The 18,924-nt window shown below is 38.6% G+C and overlaps 2 protein-coding genes and 1 long non-coding RNA gene across 3 annotated transcripts; 2 read left to right on the forward strand and 1 right to left on the reverse strand.

The window, feature by feature from the left end:
• Positions 1-1,943: 1,943 nt before the first annotated feature.
• Positions 1,944-18,150, reverse strand: gtpbp2a (GTP binding protein 2a). The gene is made up of 14 exons (XM_046877434.1): positions 18,094-18,150; positions 15,196-15,228; positions 8,883-9,078; positions 7,572-7,598; positions 6,945-7,129; positions 6,690-6,798; positions 6,051-6,248; positions 5,697-5,871; positions 3,756-3,975; positions 3,438-3,573; positions 2,894-2,952; positions 2,630-2,801; positions 2,381-2,545; positions 1,944-2,253 (listed from the first exon to the last, which is right to left on the reverse strand). The coding sequence occupies exons 1-14, from the start codon at positions 18,117-18,119 to the stop codon at positions 2,089-2,091; spliced, it is 1,866 nt and encodes a 621-aa protein (XP_046733390.1). The 5' UTR covers positions 18,120-18,150; the 3' UTR covers positions 1,944-2,088.
• LOC124403733 lies at positions 3,982-7,133 on the forward strand. Its single transcript, XR_006928934.1, has 3 exons — positions 3,982-4,453; positions 6,635-6,818; positions 6,997-7,133. It is a non-coding gene; the product is annotated as an uncharacterized LOC124403733 (long non-coding RNA).
• LOC124403726 (otoraplin-like) lies at positions 11,429-13,704 on the forward strand. The gene is made up of 4 exons (XM_046877446.1): positions 11,429-11,791; positions 11,899-12,038; positions 13,313-13,423; positions 13,516-13,704. The coding sequence occupies exons 1-4, from the start codon at positions 11,668-11,670 to the stop codon at positions 13,537-13,539; spliced, it is 399 nt and encodes a 132-aa protein (XP_046733402.1). The 5' UTR covers positions 11,429-11,667; the 3' UTR covers positions 13,540-13,704.
• Positions 18,151-18,924: the final 774 nt, after the last annotated feature.

Below are 18,924 nucleotides of genomic sequence, written 5' to 3' on the forward strand. Positions count from 1 at the left end.
TGCATGAATTGGTCACTGTTCATATTCACAGTGTTGGAATGCGATTGCTACTCCTTACATCAGCTTTCAGTTTCAGTGAAAGTGTGACAGCCTGTTTCATCATGCACTTCTTTTTGTACAATATATGACCAAACATTTGTGGATGCATCACCAGTTGACATGTTTTCTTACACGGCTCATTCCAGATTTAGTCCTTCCCTTTGCTGGGAAGATGTTTCCTGATGTTTATTCACTTTCCTGAGAAGATTTTGGAAGATAACTGAATAATCGATCTGAAACAAGGCATTTGGGCTCCTTTAATACAAACAAAAGGAAATTGTGGCGGTCAGGTGTCCACATACTTTTGGCCATTTTTTTATACTATATAAACATTATGCAGGACTCAATATGGAATATCTTTATACTATACACCAATTAAAGATCACAACACCACGAGCAAATCATTGTGAACATTTTATTTACCTGTATATACACACCATAAATATACAAACTTCTTTTTAAACATTTGTTTACCAAAAGTAAAGCTAAAATTCATTAAGAAACAAAAAAAACCTTTTTTTTCCCCCCAGTGTCTTTTTTCAGCAACCTCTGAAAATAAAAGACGCATCAAAAATAGAAAAACGGATAAAACTACCTAAGAGAAAACTGAACTTTTCTTTACATTTTTCCATTTGGTTTAAATACCAAATAAAATAATTTTTGTTCATACTTCTAAAATTGCACAAGTGAAACAATACTACAACAACTTACTACATGTGCCTGAATGTGATACACAAGAGAACTTGACATGCATAAACTGGTTGTTGTAGATCATCAGGCTTTAGAAACTAATGCACATCCCTCTTTCTATGCAGCGACTAGCACCGAGTTGAAAAACGCTACAAAACTGGGTTGGGGTTCGACGTCTGACCGCAGCCAAAGGAGTTTGTCGGACATAAGGCACTACCTAAAGAGCACCTCGATTCATCACTGTGGTATCAGTAACTTAGAGAAAATTGGAAGATAGTTACAGAATAATTTGGTGAAAGAGAAAAAAAAGATCCTGCGGTACATTTTGCATAATCGGTAAAAAAAAAAAAAAAAAAAAGGCAGCGCAGATACTTTTGCAGGAAACGGGTTTTCTTTATCTCGAAGCCGCTCAGGACGAAGTCTACTCCGCTTGATCTGGGGGTCAAAGTGAAGGAGAAACACGCAAAACTTCCTGAGCAACTTAAAGCACTTGAGTGTAGGCGAGAATATCGACATAATCGACGTGACTGCGAACAGGACGAGGTCGTCCAAAGTTGTGTTCGAAAACGAGAGAACCGACGAGATGGTAAGGCAGTGAGAGAGACGGTGGTACGAGTGTCTCGTTTCGTATCGGCCAATCCGGATACAGGAGACCACACAGACTAAGCAGGGTTAAGTACGTTGAACAGTGCTGGCGTTTCATTGTAAAAGTTGGTTGAGAAGGTCACCGTTGTAGCTGCCATTGAAAAGACTTAACACCTTACACTTCAGTGCACTCGTGAAGAACATTGGCTGTAGAGGATTAGACTTGAAGCCCATGAGAAGAATCGTTTGTTTTATACTAAGAGCTTACCGATGCCTCACCTGGAGACCTGCCAAGCTGCGGAGTTGATTTCCAAACACACCTGATGCTACTTTGTAGGGGAGCTCATGACTTTACTCTGCTTGTATTTTGCAGCATGAACTCACAGCTCAGAGTCTTTGAAGGCAAAAGTCAAACTATGGCAGCATTAAGGTTGTTTTTTTTTGAAAAAAACAATTCAATTGGCTTCATGTCCATCCATACAGACAAGAACTACGGATCTTCTACTTCAAATCAAACCCTGATATAGTGACCGCTGCACTCACTAAAAATAGGATCAACTCATTTCCTGTGGTTCTATTGCAATAGTTGAATAATAATAAAAAAATCTATAAACCAGAATAGAAAAAGATTCATTTAAAAAAATGCTTTAGTTCGGTGAGAGAGAGGCTTTGGTAAAAACAAAAGGTGTAGTATGAATGAATGAATGGTGGATTCTGGTATATCTGTGCTTATGTTTTCTCTGAGTGAGAAGAGACTCGAGTAAGACTCAGACTCTACGCTTGGTGTTGGTACTGGGATAATGGCTGCAGTTTGGTGACTTGTCCGATGCCTTTGGTAACTCCGTGTCTGAAAATCAGCTTGGCTCCCACTTTGAGGTACTCTGGGTGTTTGATGAACTTGAACAGTGCCACTGCTTTCTCACCCGTACGTAGTTCCTCCTGACAGACAAGAAGAGAAGTGAAACGTGTTCTATCTTTCTTTAAAATGGCATCTATCCCTAACTTTCAAAGCTTTGGTGTGTGGGGGGGTTTGTACTCATGTCCAGATGGTGATGAAGACTCTCACCTTCCCTTGCAGAGCCTCCACTGTGGCCGTCTGTCTCACGTTGCCGACGTGCACGGTCACCTGGAAGCCCTTGTGGAAAGTCTTGGCATGGAAGAGCAGCACAATCTCAGCTTCAAACATCCAGCAGATGGTGGGATTCATCTCAGGACTGACCATCACCATTCCCTAAGGTAAAATGAAATTACGTCTACGCAAGAATGCGCAAAAATAAAAAAATAAATAAACCATCATGCGGAAGGACGTACAAACCTTTCGTAAGAGCGAACGGTCAAATTCGCCCAGTGCCAGCGTGGCTGCCTGTCCCGCTCGAAGCACTCTGCATGCTGATCGGTTTCTCTGGATGCTGCACACGGTGAGATTGCAGAACTGCCCGTCATCCATTGGTCCTACCACTAACTGCTCCCCTTCCCGGCAGATACCACTGCGCCGTGAAAAGAGGACGACATGATCAATAAAAAAACACTTCACCTTCTACAATTAAAAATGTTGTCCTATAATATTATATATTATTACCTGTAAAGAGTTCCACCTACTACAGTCCCTACCTCAGGTACTGTGTAAATCTCATCAACCTGCAGGACAAAGAAAAACAGGGTTTAGAGAATCAAATTATTTAAAAAGATTATATGAACGTGTGCAGTATTTGCTTGGAGAAATCAACGCTGCAATATATTGCAATATAATATATAGCTGGAGGTGCACAATTGTACAAGATGTCTTGGAATGCAGTATACCAAAGTTTTGGGTTCACTCCAAAATCTAGTGGAGCGGCGTCCCAGAAGAGTGGAGGGAATTAGAAGAGCGAATTGGGACTGAATGTGGAATGCGATGCTCAAATGGCAAATAACATACTTATGACTATGTGTCCGCAAACTTTTGGCAACATAGTGTAGCTCATTGGATAAGATCTTAACCTTCTGATTGGAAGGTTATAGGTTCAAATCCCAGCACCACTAAGCTCCCAAATGCTGCCAATGCTTAACCCTTAATTACTCAGGTGTATAAATGAGAAGTGTACGTCACTCTGGATAAAATATTTATATAAAATGTTATAAACCTGGAACTCTGTGAGCTGTTGCATGAGCTCCTCTTGCTCTTTGCTGTTGCTGAGAGGAGGTAGGATGTTAAAGAACACCATGAGCAGGTCCAGGTTCTCCCCAGACACACTGGACAACATGAAGATTGGTGTGATACTAAAAAGATCAACAACATAGACACAAAATGAATGAGGACGGAGTATAAAGGACGGTGGAACGGTGTAAAATGTCTGAGAAAGCCGAGCATTGATTCTAATTGTTCTAATAATAAGAACACTTCTGATCAGAGCAGATTTATGTTCAGATTTATTGTGCGTAAAGATAAAAGCTCTCTGTACCTCGGCGACTGTGCAAACTGCTGAGCTGAGGTCACTGCATCGTCTTTGCTGTTCACCACCAGTGGAATTTTGTTGCATCCGGGCTGCTTGAGGACGCGTTCCAGCTGACGTATAGTTCTCTCCACCGTGGCTTTTGTGCACAGGTCAACCTTACTGACCACGATGAAGATCGGCACCTTCAGAGCCATGGCCAGACCCAGGTGCTCCCGTGTGGTGCCCACTGCAAATTCACAAGACGTTTACACTATACACCTAATTTTTCACTTCACATGGGGAAATAATTACACATAATCTGTTACACCTGTATGTTTTAATAGATTTTTATCCATGAATATGTACACAATTATTCTCAATCCCAGTCTAATCACAGTCGGAACCTGCTGGCTCTCTTTTAGGATAAACTGTGTTGTTCAAAGCTGTTGCTTTAATCAGAGAGATTACGATTTGGCCAATCCGAGGCCCTCTAGAAGGCGTCCAATAATGTCAGCATTTTCACGTCATTTGATTGGATGTTCAGAGAGCATGCTACTCAGAGCTCGCAAACCGCATCTGTAGCAAACTGCACAAGCTCAAAAATATTTGTGTGGATGTTCGTTTAATAGCAAATTTTTTTTTATTCTAGAATGTCTGACAGAGGAATGAGACTCAAAAAAAAGTGGGACCTCGTGATGGAAGGTCGGCCTGAACAGTTCAAAACGGTAATACGTTTTTTTTCTTTCCTGTAGAATGTAGAATTTGCAAAAAGACGCACTTTATTTCGAATCCCTGGGGAAACCGTAATGCACTGAACACACCTGTTTTAGAACAGAGCACACCTGTCCACTAAGCAAAAAAAAAAGCAATATATATAAAACAAAGGCTATATTGCAAACTAGAAATGACTAAAGTCAATTTTTTAAACCTAAAACAAGCGTGGAAATGAAAAGAACAGATGAACGGACACGTTTAATGCTTTGCGAGAAGCTTTTTGCCATATATAGTATTTTCTCATACTTCAGTCAGAGATGTTTTGCTGAGCTCATACCACAACTTTGTTATGCAAACATGTAGGGAGGAAAAAAACAAAACATAATTTGAAATTTTTTCCCTTTGGTTTTTTACACCTTTAACCTTTAACACCATTTTACACCCATTTTTCCTCATGGGTCTTCTAAAAAAGCTCTGTGAAAGTCTGAGAGACGTTGATGTTTGAACAAAAGGTTCCGACATCATTTTATTAGGAGTAGAATTGATTACCGCCTGCTATATCTGTACAGTAATTCTGATTTGGGGTTGCATTTTGAATAATTCTTTCCTCTTACTGCAGATGGAGCTGAGTCTCAGACACCACAAGCTCACTTTCTATGCTACATTATGTATAATGTGACCATCCAGCATAAGGTTATAATATTCTCGGTCTGAACCACATTGCTATTTAAATATTTGTAATTGACAGGATTACAAATTTTCACAATACATCATCATCTGAGATATTTTTTTCCAGTTTGTACCAACGTGAAATCCAGGTTCAAACTCCCTTATTCATTATTCCTAATTTCGTCTCGTGTTCAGAGTCAGCACTGGGCCGCCAGGGTTCGAATTACTGAGCGCTTGCCATTCCTCCACTCCATTCCTCCACCTTCCGAGAGCCCACGTCTTACCCGCAACAGCGCGGCCTAGGATATATTGAGAGACGAGGGGGTGTGGAAGGAGCGGAGGGCATTCCTTATTGCATAATAAACATTACATTTGAGAAGCTGCAGTCTGGTTGATCGTAATAAGGCTGCAGCGCATGTAAATATTGCAAGGCTGCATCGTGTTCCTTTACACTTTTATCGAAGTTATCAGTACGCGCTCTGCTAACCGAGTCACATTAACCCAGATCTGTCGAAGGTTGCATTTCTTGCAGTCTAGACAGATTTCCTTTTTAAAATAGACACAGCAACGAGACGACGGTCTTACCAATGCCGGTGTTTGCGCTGACCACCAGCATGGCGAAGTCAGGGCAATAGCTGGTAAGGCCAAAGATGGTAGTCTTCAGATATTTGTGATGACCAGCCAAGTCGATGAAGGTGATCATTTTTGAGGCACTCTCGCAGATTTCCTCCACTGTCCGCGACTCGCTGTAATTCACCGCCTGCCATTTGTTATAACCATTAGGGACGACATAACAGCATGATGGAAAACGTGATAAAGGCAAGTAATGCTTCAATTCCACTCAGATCAACACATAGCCTGGTCTGATGCTTATAAAGATACAGTTTCTAAGCAAATGGCCTGACAACTAATAAATAACAAAAAAACAAGATCCCTTACATCTCCTTTGCTGTTAAAACCCAGGATCTCAAAGCTGATACTAGAGGTCCTGCCTGTCTGAATCTCATGAAGATGTCGAAAGAGGTTCAGTCGTGCTCTGCCCCTGCCATTGTCCAGCTCCCCTTGTGTGAGCACACCAAGGAGAGTGGACTTCCCAGAGTCCACGTTACCCAGCACCGCTACCCGTAGGTCCAGGAACTACAAACACAACCGCATTTAAACGTTAGAAAACTGTAATACTCTTCAGTAGAGATCAGAGATCTCTGATAGTAGTGTACGAGGTGGTATTAAAAATTCTCGGTTTTACAAGAAAGCAATTTATTTATCGATTTAAGTGGGCGAAGTCCACAGAAGCCAAATCTGGTGAGTAGGGTGGGTGAGGAAGTGAGATCACATCGTTTCCATTGAGAAACGTCTTTTGGCGCCCCGACTTACGAAGCTCGGTGCTCCCTGTGACTGTGCGTGCAGCCTTGTGCTGCCATCTGTTGGCATGTTATAAAACTAGTCTGGAAACATTTTGATACCACCTCGTATAATCATATCATCACTTTCCTGGCTGTTAATCATCTAAACATATTTAACAGCACTACAAAGACCAAACCACATCTATACAGGCCTCTAAACGACATGAGCGTTCACCTGCTGGTCATCTGGCACTTTCCTGACGAGGACTTCTGCAATTCTTTGTGGTTCTTCTGAGTCATAATCCACCTCCCTCTCTCTGAGAACAGTAATGTCTGCACCAACCCTGAGAGACCACCACAGAAGGTATGGACAATCAACATAAGTGTTTAACAGTAGCTTGTGGACTGATTATTGGTACTTTATAGTACTGTAAGCTGCCCAATCATGATCATTATAAAAATCATATAAAAGTATAAAGTAAGGTCATACTTCTCAGCCATCATATGGAGGGTCCTGAGTGAGGCTCTCATTTCTTCCTCAGATAATCCAACCAGCATGCCATTGTCTTCCACGCCGATTTGATACACGGCCTCGCCCCTGCCTTCCTGCAGCCTCCATTTCATCTGTGTTGCCAGGTGCTCGAAACGATACTGCGTAGGGTTCACCAGTTTTAGCTGAGCCATAAAAGTCATAAAACTGGAGGTTAGGACAATCTCAAACATGCATCATTCATTCTGTGGTATAAAGTTAGAAATTATATTACTAAAATATATAGGGATTAAAAATAGAGAGCAGATGGAATATTGTAATAATACATACACCTCATTATGATTCAATAAAAAATATTACACCGTTGGAAAAACAATATATAACCGCTTTATGTCATGTGTTCGGTCTGATTAAGGAAGTAAGTTAGTTAAATATACCACCCATAAAAACTTCATAAAGATTTTCGTTCTAGAAAAGGTCAAAAGTGCTTTTCTAGCATTTGTTAATAGACAAACATCTGCCTCACTTATTACAGGTACAAATCGTCAGAATTTTCTATTCACCGATTTTTGTAATTTGAGAAAAATGAGAGAATAGGAAAGCAAGAAGAAAGTCACAAACCCTTACCTTATACTCTATATTTCCCTCTTCAACCTGAAAAAAAAGCACAAAGACTTTAATAAATGAGACTAAACCAATAACTGGCACAGTTCAGTTTTCCAGATCACAAAGCGAGCACCTGCCTATGAGCAACACTCCGCAACAACAATCGGCCAGGACACAAAGGATTTAACACTGAAAAGAGAAAAACCTGTGTAGACACATTGCTCAGGTTTCTCAACTTCTCTCAATCAGGGGGTGTGGGGAATCCAATAGAAAATGTACACCTCAATAATAAGTTATCTGACTGAACTAAGTAACCAGCAGTGATTAGAATTGATGCATTACAGATCGAGTCTCTATTTGTTGTTTGTGTATCTGTGTGGGTTTCCTCTGGGTTCTCTGATTTCCTACGACCACTCCAAAACATGCAAGATGAAGTGTTTAAATCACCGCTTGGTGTAAATGTGTGTGTGTGTGTGTGTGTGTGTGTGTGTATACAGTATCCAGGAAGTGTAACTGACTGTAGGTTATGAGTCCACAGCGACCCTGAGCAGAATGAAGTATATACTGAAAATGGTGTGTGTGTGTATTCCCAATGGCTATATATTTAAAACTATAATACTTTTAATAAATTGATCTATGTGTATAAACAGTATGCTTCTATTTTTCTTCTCCTTGTTGCCCAGACTAACAAAGTGATCAGTCTGTCTGGTCTGACACTTGTGATGTTTACCAACACAGCTGTGTGAGATACACACTCACTATAACTTGTGCTGGATGGAAATGCACACTTGTGTAGTTGTAGTAGACATACTTTGTACTCGTACTATTGAGAAGATCGGGTTATTTCTCTATCAGTTCTTTCTCTGTTAGTTTTTCGGATTAAGGAAACTGAAGAGCAAAAGGAACTTTGTCTACGTCTACATCTCCACACACACACACACACACACACACACAAACACACACCATTTTCAGTATATACTTCATTCTGCTCAGGGTCGCTGTGGACTCATAACCTACAGTCAGTTACACTTCCTGGATACTGGATACTGTATACACACACACACACACACACACACACACACACACACAGGCCAGCTATTAAACTAAATGGGATTTCCTTTGCTTCTTGACTTCTTGACATTTTAATTGTACAAAGGTCACAAACATGCATCTTTGTACAGTTTAAGATAATTTTATAAACCAATACATGTGCATATCTTTAATAAAAATGTAATAGATCATAATTAAGATGTAAACAGTGTTATGGTGTATCATTTGACACTAGGTGTCACCATTAATAATACCGTAATGTAGAGAGGAAGCTCAGCTTACCTCCGGAGGTAGATAGGGCTGGTTATTGCTCGATTTGGGGTATCGTCCCGACCGGCTCTTTGTCTTTCTACTATTTTTTGAAAGCACCTTCTTCGGAGCCACGACAGCCGAGCCGGTTCCTGGAGCGGCGCCCGCTTTCAAAGCGGAACTTGTACCGAAGATCTCCGATACCCGCGGATCCATTTTTTTCCGGACCCTGCAGAAAAGAAATAGCGCCTAATTATGGAGCTAGGCTAGGTTAAACAACAGCTAAACTTTTTATAAAAACGATTGTTTTCGCATGGCCCAGATCGTCGCCCGGTAGCTTTAACTGTCCACATTAGAAAGAAATTACTACACGTAAGAAAAGCCACGTAAATAAAAAGCACCAGCTGAGCAGCCGCGTCCCCCAGCAGAGGGAGGGGACAAAAAAAAAAAAAAAAACAAGTCAAGTTTGCGGAAGCAGCTACGTCACCTAATTAATATTCATGAGGCGGCGCATGTGATTGGATAGTGAAAAGGTCAAAAGGAGCAATCTCAGTGCAATATTACATTTCAGAAAACTTCTGGTTTCACTCTTAAGAAAACAAAACAGTGTCACTTAGTTCTGGTGATGAAAAATACAAAGATTATACATAATGTATAGTGAATACCTATATATAAGTACTTATTATTAATATTAATAATAATAATAATAATAAGTACTTTCATATTTCATATGTGTATATATATATATATATACATTATTATGTATATATATATATATATATATATATATATATATATATATATATATATATATATGTATGTGTGTATATATATATATATATATATATATATATATATATATATATATATATACACATAATACACTATGTTTGACATCATGTTGCATGTTTCTTCTCTTTAAGAGAGAGAGAGAGAGAAAGAGAGAGAGGTCATATATGAGTCACATATTAGCATGTGTTTACATTTACGACATTGTGTGACGACAATGTGTTTCAAGTGCACGTTGGATTGCAGTGCAGTTGCAAAATACTCTTATTCAAAACACATAATGGAATCCTTTGACCAGGTTTCTGTCTTTATGGAGTAAATATACATTTACATTACCTTATCTAACTTACAACTTACAAAAGTCATTAGGACACAGACCACAGATCAGGATAAAGCAGTTACTTAAAATAACAACAATAATAATAACAACAACTAGTACTTTCATACATGTTTATATTATACAGTATGCTTTACACACATCATGCTACATGTATGTTTCCCTTTATTAGGAATATCATTTATCTTGGTCTTCATTGTTAAGAAGGGAAGCAAACTAGATGTTCTCCTAAATGACACTGTTGCTGCTTATGTAATACTGTGGCATATAACACTAGTGGATATTTAAATAAATCTTTTGACATTCTGTCCTTCAATAGTGAATTATTTGTTTGGTTGTCTGTCTGTCTGTCTGTCTGTCTGTCTGTCTGATATCTATGTCTTTATTTCAAATGGTTCATTATTGTGTAAAGAGAGGTGAGAGACTCCACTTATAACTATCTCATTATGCTTGTTATTAACCTGTAACTTAAATAGTATCTTAGTAGTAATAGTGATAGAGAATGAGCTCCCCCTGCTGAGTCTTAGTTTCTCCCAAGGTTCTTATGCTCACGCTCTCCTTCAGCTTTCACACTGATGTCCGTAAAAATCTGCCTCAGTTTAATAAACTTTTATTGTATTCCAGATAAGACTAACTTATTATTACTGCTAACATTGTTGTTATGACTACCAAGTACAACCTTTAATTTTATCTCGAGCGTAAGGCAACACACACTGTATATGGGCAACAGCACCACCTATTTCTAAATAACAAATGTACAGTAACTGCAACATACAGTTTGTAGACTATTGAATGTTTATAATAGTCAGTATGTATAAACTATTATTAAAAATACATATCCTGAAACAGATTTCATTAAATAGTATCGGAATGCAAAGATTAAAAAAACGAATAGAGAAAAGTTAATGTGTTAAGTTTATGTGTATCGACACATTTATCAACTCCAGCTCCTGTTTCTGGGAGTGTTTCAGTTTGCTGGTATCTGTGGACTCAGTCACGGCTGCACTATCATTAAGACATGTTCTCTCACATAGATAATACACTTCTGTAAGTCACACTGAATAAAAGTTTCTGCTTCAATATATACATGTAGATTTTACATTTTGTGCAAATGAAGTGGAGTTGAACAGTTGTTAAATAAAGTCATTTATTTTTTATTTAAGTTGGCAATTTAATTTCTACAAAAGCAAACCGTGCTATACAACAATGTTTATTAACGACATTTTTACTATCATCAATTATTGAATTGAGTCCTGTTTTCTTATGGTCAGAACATTGGAAGTTTCAGGACTATGTAAAAGTTCTATATGCTAAGCAGACTCACGGGAGATTACCAGCTTCCATAGCAACAATTATACAAGATATTCACTGATATCACTGTTTCTTTGGGTAAAACGAATGTCTTTGTATGTAAAAATAGAGAAAGAGAGATCAATACAGCATAACAACGCCAAAGGGTTACAGTTTCAAGCCCCGTCTAGACTGTGTCTGGTCCTTTAATAACTTATAATACGATTCAGTATGAACAGGAGACCATTTCACAGAGATGAGAAAAATATTAGCTCAGTAAACAGACCCCTGTCTCCCCCCTTCGTCCAAAAATTCCAATCCCTATGAAAGTTTGTTCTGGATACTCTATGTGAAAGGATATTCTGCAGGGAGATCTCATTCCAAACCGTACCGGACCTGAAAATGAAGAAATCAAACAACTTGGTTGTTATTATTCTTTTCTTTGGATATCTGTTTCCCTCTGCGAATGCTGTCTTTATGGATAAACTGGCCGACAGAAAAATATGTGCGGACAAACATTGCTCCCGTAAGTGTATCATCTTAAATAACGAAATATAAATGTGTGTGATTTATGTCTATGTGTAAGCCATCTGTACACGATGAACCAGTTTGTCTATATATACTCCTGTCTAGATGTCATTTCAGCAGCCCAAGCTCTGGAAGACTACATTGCTTCTGATTGTCGATTCATCAACCTGAAGAAAGGCCAGATGATCTATGTTTATTCTAAACTAAAGCCAGCAGATGGCGCTGGAGTCTTCTGGTCTGGCAGTGTGAGTATCTCTGAACTGTGACATCCCAGCTGTCAGTTCTGATTCATTTCTCTCCATATATCAGGCTTCACTTTATGATCTGTTTTGATATGTCTATACTTGGTGTTTCTTCCCTAAAGGAAAAAAAAGCTTTTCCTATCTATTTGAATAGAATTTATAGTAGAAATGACTTTCAATTGATCTGGAAAACGTACCACATATAAAGCTAGATTTGACAGCACCATCATTTAAGCAGTTGTTATAAAAAACGATAAGCCCTCAATGCAACATTGAGATACAGAAACAGGCGCTGAAAAATGAGGGTAGGAGCATATGTTGGCTCTCTGTACTCATGAATAATGCATTGGATAGAGACATAATTGAATTAGGGTGCTATCTTTCACGAACAGGGAACAGCAACGCGAGAAAAGAACACACCTCGATACACATATATGGGAAATAGCGTAATGACACGATCTGTCTTCTAAAAAAAAGTAATGACTATTTGTCAAACCTGCACACAAATCGTTATTATATATTCCTAAACATGTCTGAACGCATATTTAGAATCCAAACGGCTTTAAATATCACAGAGGTCACTGATCAAGAGATAAAATACGTGTGGAAAACATCTCAACGTTGGCTTTGGCATTAAACACAGATTCACAGATTCAACCTTTAATAGTAGTACGGTCCAAATAGTGGGTTTATGATAAGCATGATAAACACATAACTGAGAAAACAACAAAGAAATTCTAAACGAGGGGAAATAAACAGACAAACAAACAAATAAATAAATAAATTGGACACATGAATGGTAGAATTTAAATAATGAATACAATGAGAGTAAGGTGAGCCAGAAACGGGGAGGTCAACGTGAAAAAAAGTCCACAACAGCTTTCGCGTTCCTCCATACGTTTCTGCTCAACACGGTTGCAAAAAGTGCTTATTCAGCATTCCTGTCACACTGAACCGATCTGGCCACTCTGCTCTGACCTTCTCTTGCATTTCCATCTACAGAACTGGATTTTTATTCTGCTTACAGAACCGTCCGGAACCGACACTCAATGCTTAAGTGCATGAATATATTCAGTTGCATGGGTATTATTTATAAAGGTGGTGATCAGTGTATACATGCAGTATACAGGTGTTCTTGAAGGAGCTTAAGGTATTCCATATATACAGGAGATATGTTCTATGCTGTGTATAATTATTTTATTACATCTGTGAGAATTAAAAATTGGATATAATTGAAAGAATAATAAATGAGAAATCCTAACTCTTCCATGCTGCAGGTTTATGGTGAGCGCTATGTAGACCAGATGGGTATCATTGGCTACTTCCCCAGTAACCATGTTAATGAGACACAGATTTTCAGGAAGAAAACCACCGAGATGGCCACGACAGTGAGTAGGCTTTTTCTCTTCTTTTTTTCTCAACTAGAGAACGACATCGAGGTTGTGTTGTAATGACCTTTTTATTGTATCTGTTCATATAGGTCATGGACTTCTTCTGTGTTTAGAAAAGACAGACTGCCTTTGATGAAATGCTGGAATCCTGTATTTCTTCCGCATGTACACATTTTCTAATGATATTTTTTAATCCCAAAATTATAAAATTTTCTTCAAAATGTAAACAAATGTTGATTAAACCATAAGTTATAGCGCATTACCCAAAGTATTATACATTAAATACTATAGCAAATAAGAAATGATTATGGCTCATTCAGTGAACATATCTACACCAATCAGGCATAACATTATGTCCACCTGCCTAATATTGTGTTGGTCTTCTTTGGCTGCTAAAACAGTTCTGACCCATCGAGCATCAACAGCATAAAATTCTTTAGCAGTTTGAGCTACAGGATATTGTCTGTCGGATCACACGGACCAGCCTTTGCTCCCCACGTGATCAATGACCCTCGGCCGCCCACGACCCTGTCGCCGGTTCACCACTGAACTTCCTGAGAGCACTTTTGATAGACACTGCAAACTGGGAACATCCCACATGAGCTGCAGTTTTGAAAACGCTCTGACCCAGACGTCGTCTAGACGCCACAATTTGGCTCTCGTCAAACTCCTCAAATCCTAACGTTCGCCCATTTTTCCTGTTTCAAACACGTCAACTTTGAGGACGAAATGTTCACTTGCTGCCTAATATATTCCACCCAAAAAACAGGTACGATTGAAGAAGAGATAATCAGTGTTACTTACTGCACCAATCATGTTTATAATGTCATATATCTCTGCATGGATGCGTAATAGATTTGTGCTCAACAGTTTTAATATTGCGTCCAAACCCGCAGACAAACAGTTCATGCAAATCTTTAAAAAAATCCAACCTCAAGAAACTCCTGGAGACAATTCCGAGTTCAATGCGTGAGAATAAAATTGACATTGTAAAAATGATGTAGGACGCCTGTAACCTGTGAAATCGTCAGGTAAGGGATTCTCCTGCATATATAGGCAACATTTTTATTGCCATTTCTCTTGAGGCTGTTATGCAATGCTGAATCATTTCTCAGTGGATTGTTTTTGTGCTGTGGTTATTCGGATGAGCCGAAAGGAAAGGAATTGCATTGAATAGCTCTGTCTCTCACTGACACACTTTCTCTCCCTCTTTCTCTCCATCATTCCTATAGGACTATTAGTGGATATTACTAAATTAAATTTTCTATCATGAATAGAGCTTTTGTTTTGCACTGTCAAGCTGTTAATTACTTATTACCAGGGAGGAAAACCTAACCTTATTTTGAAATTTTTATGTCTTCGGAGAACATAAAATGCTCAGCAGCACTGAGTGGGATGCCACGGCAAACAGCACAGAGGGAAAAATACTCAAAATGTTGTCTTGTACAGAGCAAAAAATCCTCACGAATCCACAAATGAACTGGAGACGTGATTTTTAACATTGTAGATGAGGGCTGTAACCCAATAACGTACGCTTTTACGACTCGAAAAACAAATCTCTAATATATGAAACGTGGAAATACCAAAAGGAACAACTGAAAAAACACCCACAGGTAGAACATAGCAGCAGTGTCAGAATGGCGTGCTAATTCAGGAATATCACAGTTCCACAACCTCAGATACGTCTCTCCAGTTCATAAATTGTTGAATAAATTCAATTAAATGCGCCACATAATAATTACACATGAGCTTCACGTGTAATCACTCACCAAATCTGCTGTCTTCTGTTCATCCTGGGCTTTCTGAAAAAGCAAAACAATTGGTATTATTCCCCTGAATGCTCAAGGTACATCAAAGAAACATAAATCTTAGTAATCCAGTACAGTGTGAACATCATTGCCCTTTTAAACCAAAAGGGAAACGGTGGACAGACGACAAATGATCATTTAAATCGCTTGTGATTTGACAGATGACATAAACTGATTCCTTAGAAATGATAAGTTTCCATCAAATAGTAATAATAAAACAGGGAAAATGAAAGCTTATGAAAAGCATGGTTCAATTTAACTGTAGCTGGCAAGAGATCATGTCCCATATAGTGAGGGAGGGGCATTGCAGGGAAGTGTATTAATGCTCCATCTGGCACCAAGGGCTGACCTTGAAGGAATACAAATTACTTATGAAGATCACAGACAGGAGGATTTTGCGGAAGACATTTAACCCTAGAGTGTTACTAAGGCTGGGAAATGTTGCTTTGGCAAACATACCACTTTAAAAATGTGTCTTTTTTTTACTGGCAGATTTCCATTTATAATCTACCTGAGCTCAATGAGATTTTTCGGGGAGACAGAAAATTTTGTCTCTTGGTTGCATGAAAAGCGAAATGAGAGTAAGCATGTGACAGAAGATAGAGTCTAGCTGTACATTATAAACATAGATGAGAAGAGTTCCCAGTGGAGAACATGCCTTATTCAAATAACTCAAAATCTTATTAAACATGGGATTACTCACACTTAACAACACGTTCAGGTGTAAAAAACAGTCATATATAATAATAACCTTTATATTATATTACAGTTATATGTTTTCTTTATTCTAAGGCGTATTATTTATGAACCACTGTGAATCTTCAGTAACTACGATTACAAAATTCTCCGAAACATTTCTTCTGACAGGTTCTAGGAGTTTAAAGGGTTAATCATTTCAGCAATATTATTTCCTGCCTCTGTGTTGTTTTATGAAGTATTTCCAATATCCAGAACTGCGTCATTCAAACAGTGATGCGGTTGCAATGATCATATCTTTGTTCCTTTTTGGAGGAATTATACCCTTTATTTGACCTTCAAGATATTGAAAACCATATATATATATATATATATATATATATATATATATATATATATATATATATATATATATATTTCTTTATTTTTTATTTTTTTATTCCAGATCAGTAAGAACGATAAAACTAAATGTTATTGACTTGTATTACAAAAGCCAATATGCAGGAATTGTGAACATTTGATGATCTACTTGAAAAAAAAAAAAAACTAAAAATAACTCAACATACAGCCATTTTTGTCTAAATATCTGGCAACAAAAGTGAGTACACCCCAAGTGAACATTCCAAAACTGTGCCAAGTGTAATGTTTTGTGTGAGCACTATTGTTATCAAGCACTGCCTTAATCCTCCTGAGCATGGAATTCACCAGAGCTGCACAGGTTGTTACTGGGATCCTCTTTCACTCCTCCATAATAACATCAAAGAGCTGCTGGATGTTAGACACATGGTGCTTCTACAACTTCCGCTTGAGGATGACCCACAGGTGCTTAATAGGGTTTAGGTCTGGAGACCCCTTTAGCTTCCTCAGCAAGGCAGTTGTCATCTTTTTGGTGTGTTTGGGGTCGTTATTATTTGGAAAACTGCCGTTCGGCCCATTTTCTGAAAGAAGGGCATCATGTTCTGCTTCAGAATGTCACAGTACACGTTGAATCCCAGATCCATGTTGTCCCAGCAGCACCCATGCAGCCCCAGACCATGATGCTACTACCACCACCATGTTTGACTGTAGGCAAGACACAATTTTCTTGGTTCTCCTCACCAGGACTTCCCCACACATTCTGGACACCATCTAAACCAAACAAGGTCATCTTAGTCTCATCAAACCACAGAACATGGTTCTAGTAATTCATGCTCTTGGACACATTGTCTTCAGCAAACTGTTTGCAGGCTTTCTTGTGAGCCAGCTTTGGATGAAGCTTCCTTCTGGGATGACTGCCTTTAAAACTACTGTCTGAGCACTGACAAGCTGACCTTCCGCTTCTGCAACCTCTAAAGCAACGATGCAGCACTATTGCGTCTGTTTTTAAAGTCATCTTCTGCACCTGACACACAGCACGGGGACTCCGCTTCTTTGCGAAGTCTGTTTTGAGTGAAACCTGTCTTGGAAAACCTCTGTATGACCCTGGACACTGTATTGTAACTCAGTTTCAGGGTGTTACTGATCTTCTTACAGCCACGGCATCTTTGTGGAGAGCAACAATTCGATCTCTCAATTCAAATCTTTAGAGAGTCTTCACCATGAGGTGACATGTTGAACATCCAGTGGTCAGGATGAGAGAATTGAACAAGACATTAGACGACATACAGCTGTAGACGACATACATACTCACTTTTGTTGCCAGCTATTTTGACTATAATGGCTGCATGTTGAGTTTTTTTTTTTTTTTTAGAAGAAAGTAAATCTGTACTGCTGTACAATCTGCACATTGACTAATCCAAAGTATATCGAAGTTTAATTTCTATAGTATTGCTGAAATGCGAGGGGTGTACTCACTATTCGTGATAGTGTGTGTGTGTGTGTGTGTGTGTGTGTGTGTGTGTGTATGTATGTGTGTGTGTGTGTGTGTGTGTGTGTGTGTGTGTGTATATACATTGGGGTAATTATACATTAGATCACATTAGATCACATACAGTTCTGGAACAGAAATCTAACCTAACAGTTTGCACCTATTTGAACCGTCCAATCAGCGCATTGCATTTGCGACGATTAACACCACGTGGTCTCCAGCCTCATTTCCATTTCCGCTCTTAGACGTGGTCCACTGTAACCAGTTAACATTCCAATACAACTGTAATTATTTCGATTCAACGTCGCCAAACTTACCTGAAACAAAAGGAACTCCGGTACATTTTCCACAGGCTAAAAGCCGCGTCCGGAGCCTCCTTTTGGAAAACGAGGGCGTTTGTTAACGTTTAAATACAGCTGACCTGTCGCCATGTGTCGTCATAGAGCGAAAATGGGGGGGGGGAGTTATACATATACGATTGAATTATTAATTATTACATATATAATACAAATATAATGCAAATGATCATAAATCAGAATTGCTGTGAGCTTAACTAATAGATGCATTGGGGAAAAAAGCTGCAACTGAAGCAAGTCTGGGAAATTTGTTTATATCAGGGGTCACAAATCTTTTTAAAACTGAGAGCTACTTCTTGGGTACGGATTAATGTGAAGGGCTACCAGTTTGAAATAACAAATTAGCTCAATTTACCTTTTATTATGTTATTATTAATAATTAATGATATTCATCTATGTGAAGACACTGATCATGTTAATGATTTCTCATAATAATTATCAACAATGATTTAACAAAGTAGGAAACATCTATTTTTTTTTAAGAAAAATGTTGGTGACGCCTGGTCTAAACGAATGTAGCGATCTATCAGAATAATGGAAAAAATACCCGGTACAAAGGATGATCTGAGCTAGATGTTGTTAATCTGTATTCACTGTAAGAATTTTCATTTACTTCCTATATGTCCAGAAAACATGAATTTCCTTCCACAAGTGAGCATAGTATCATAACCATACATAAAACTGCCAGTGTGTCCCATGCTGGAGACACTGTTAGGGGACATATGTCTTTCCAGTGGCTTGGATCACAGAAATGTGTGTATGTGTATATACATTCCATTCCATATTACAGCA

This window comes from Silurus meridionalis, chromosome 2 (assembly GCF_014805685.1).
Source record: "Silurus meridionalis isolate SWU-2019-XX chromosome 2, ASM1480568v1, whole genome shotgun sequence".
NCBI classification, from domain to species: Eukaryota; Metazoa; Chordata; class Actinopteri; order Siluriformes; family Siluridae; genus Silurus; species Silurus meridionalis.

Coding starts and splice junctions, on each gene's coding strand:
- LOC124403726 (XM_046877446.1), top strand. CDS start 11,668: ATGAAGAAATCAAACAACTTGGTTGTTATTATTCTTTTCTTTGGATAT. Junction 11,792..11,898: donor TGCGGACAAACATTGCTCCC/GTAAGTGTATCA, acceptor ACTCCTGTCTAG/ATGTCATTTCAGCAGCCCAA. Junction 12,039..13,312: donor GAGTCTTCTGGTCTGGCAGT/GTGAGTATCTCT, acceptor TCCATGCTGCAG/GTTTATGGTGAGCGCTATGT.
- gtpbp2a (XM_046877434.1), bottom strand. CDS start 18,119: ATGTACCGGAGTTCCTTTTGTTTCAG. Junction 6,799..6,944: donor CTCCATATGATGGCTGAGAA/GTATGACCTTAC, acceptor GTGGTCTCTCAG/GGTTGGTGCAGACATTACTG. Junction 3,976..5,696: donor CAGCGCAAACACCGGCATTG/GTAAGACCGTCG, acceptor GTGAATTTGCAG/TGGGCACCACACGGGAGCAC.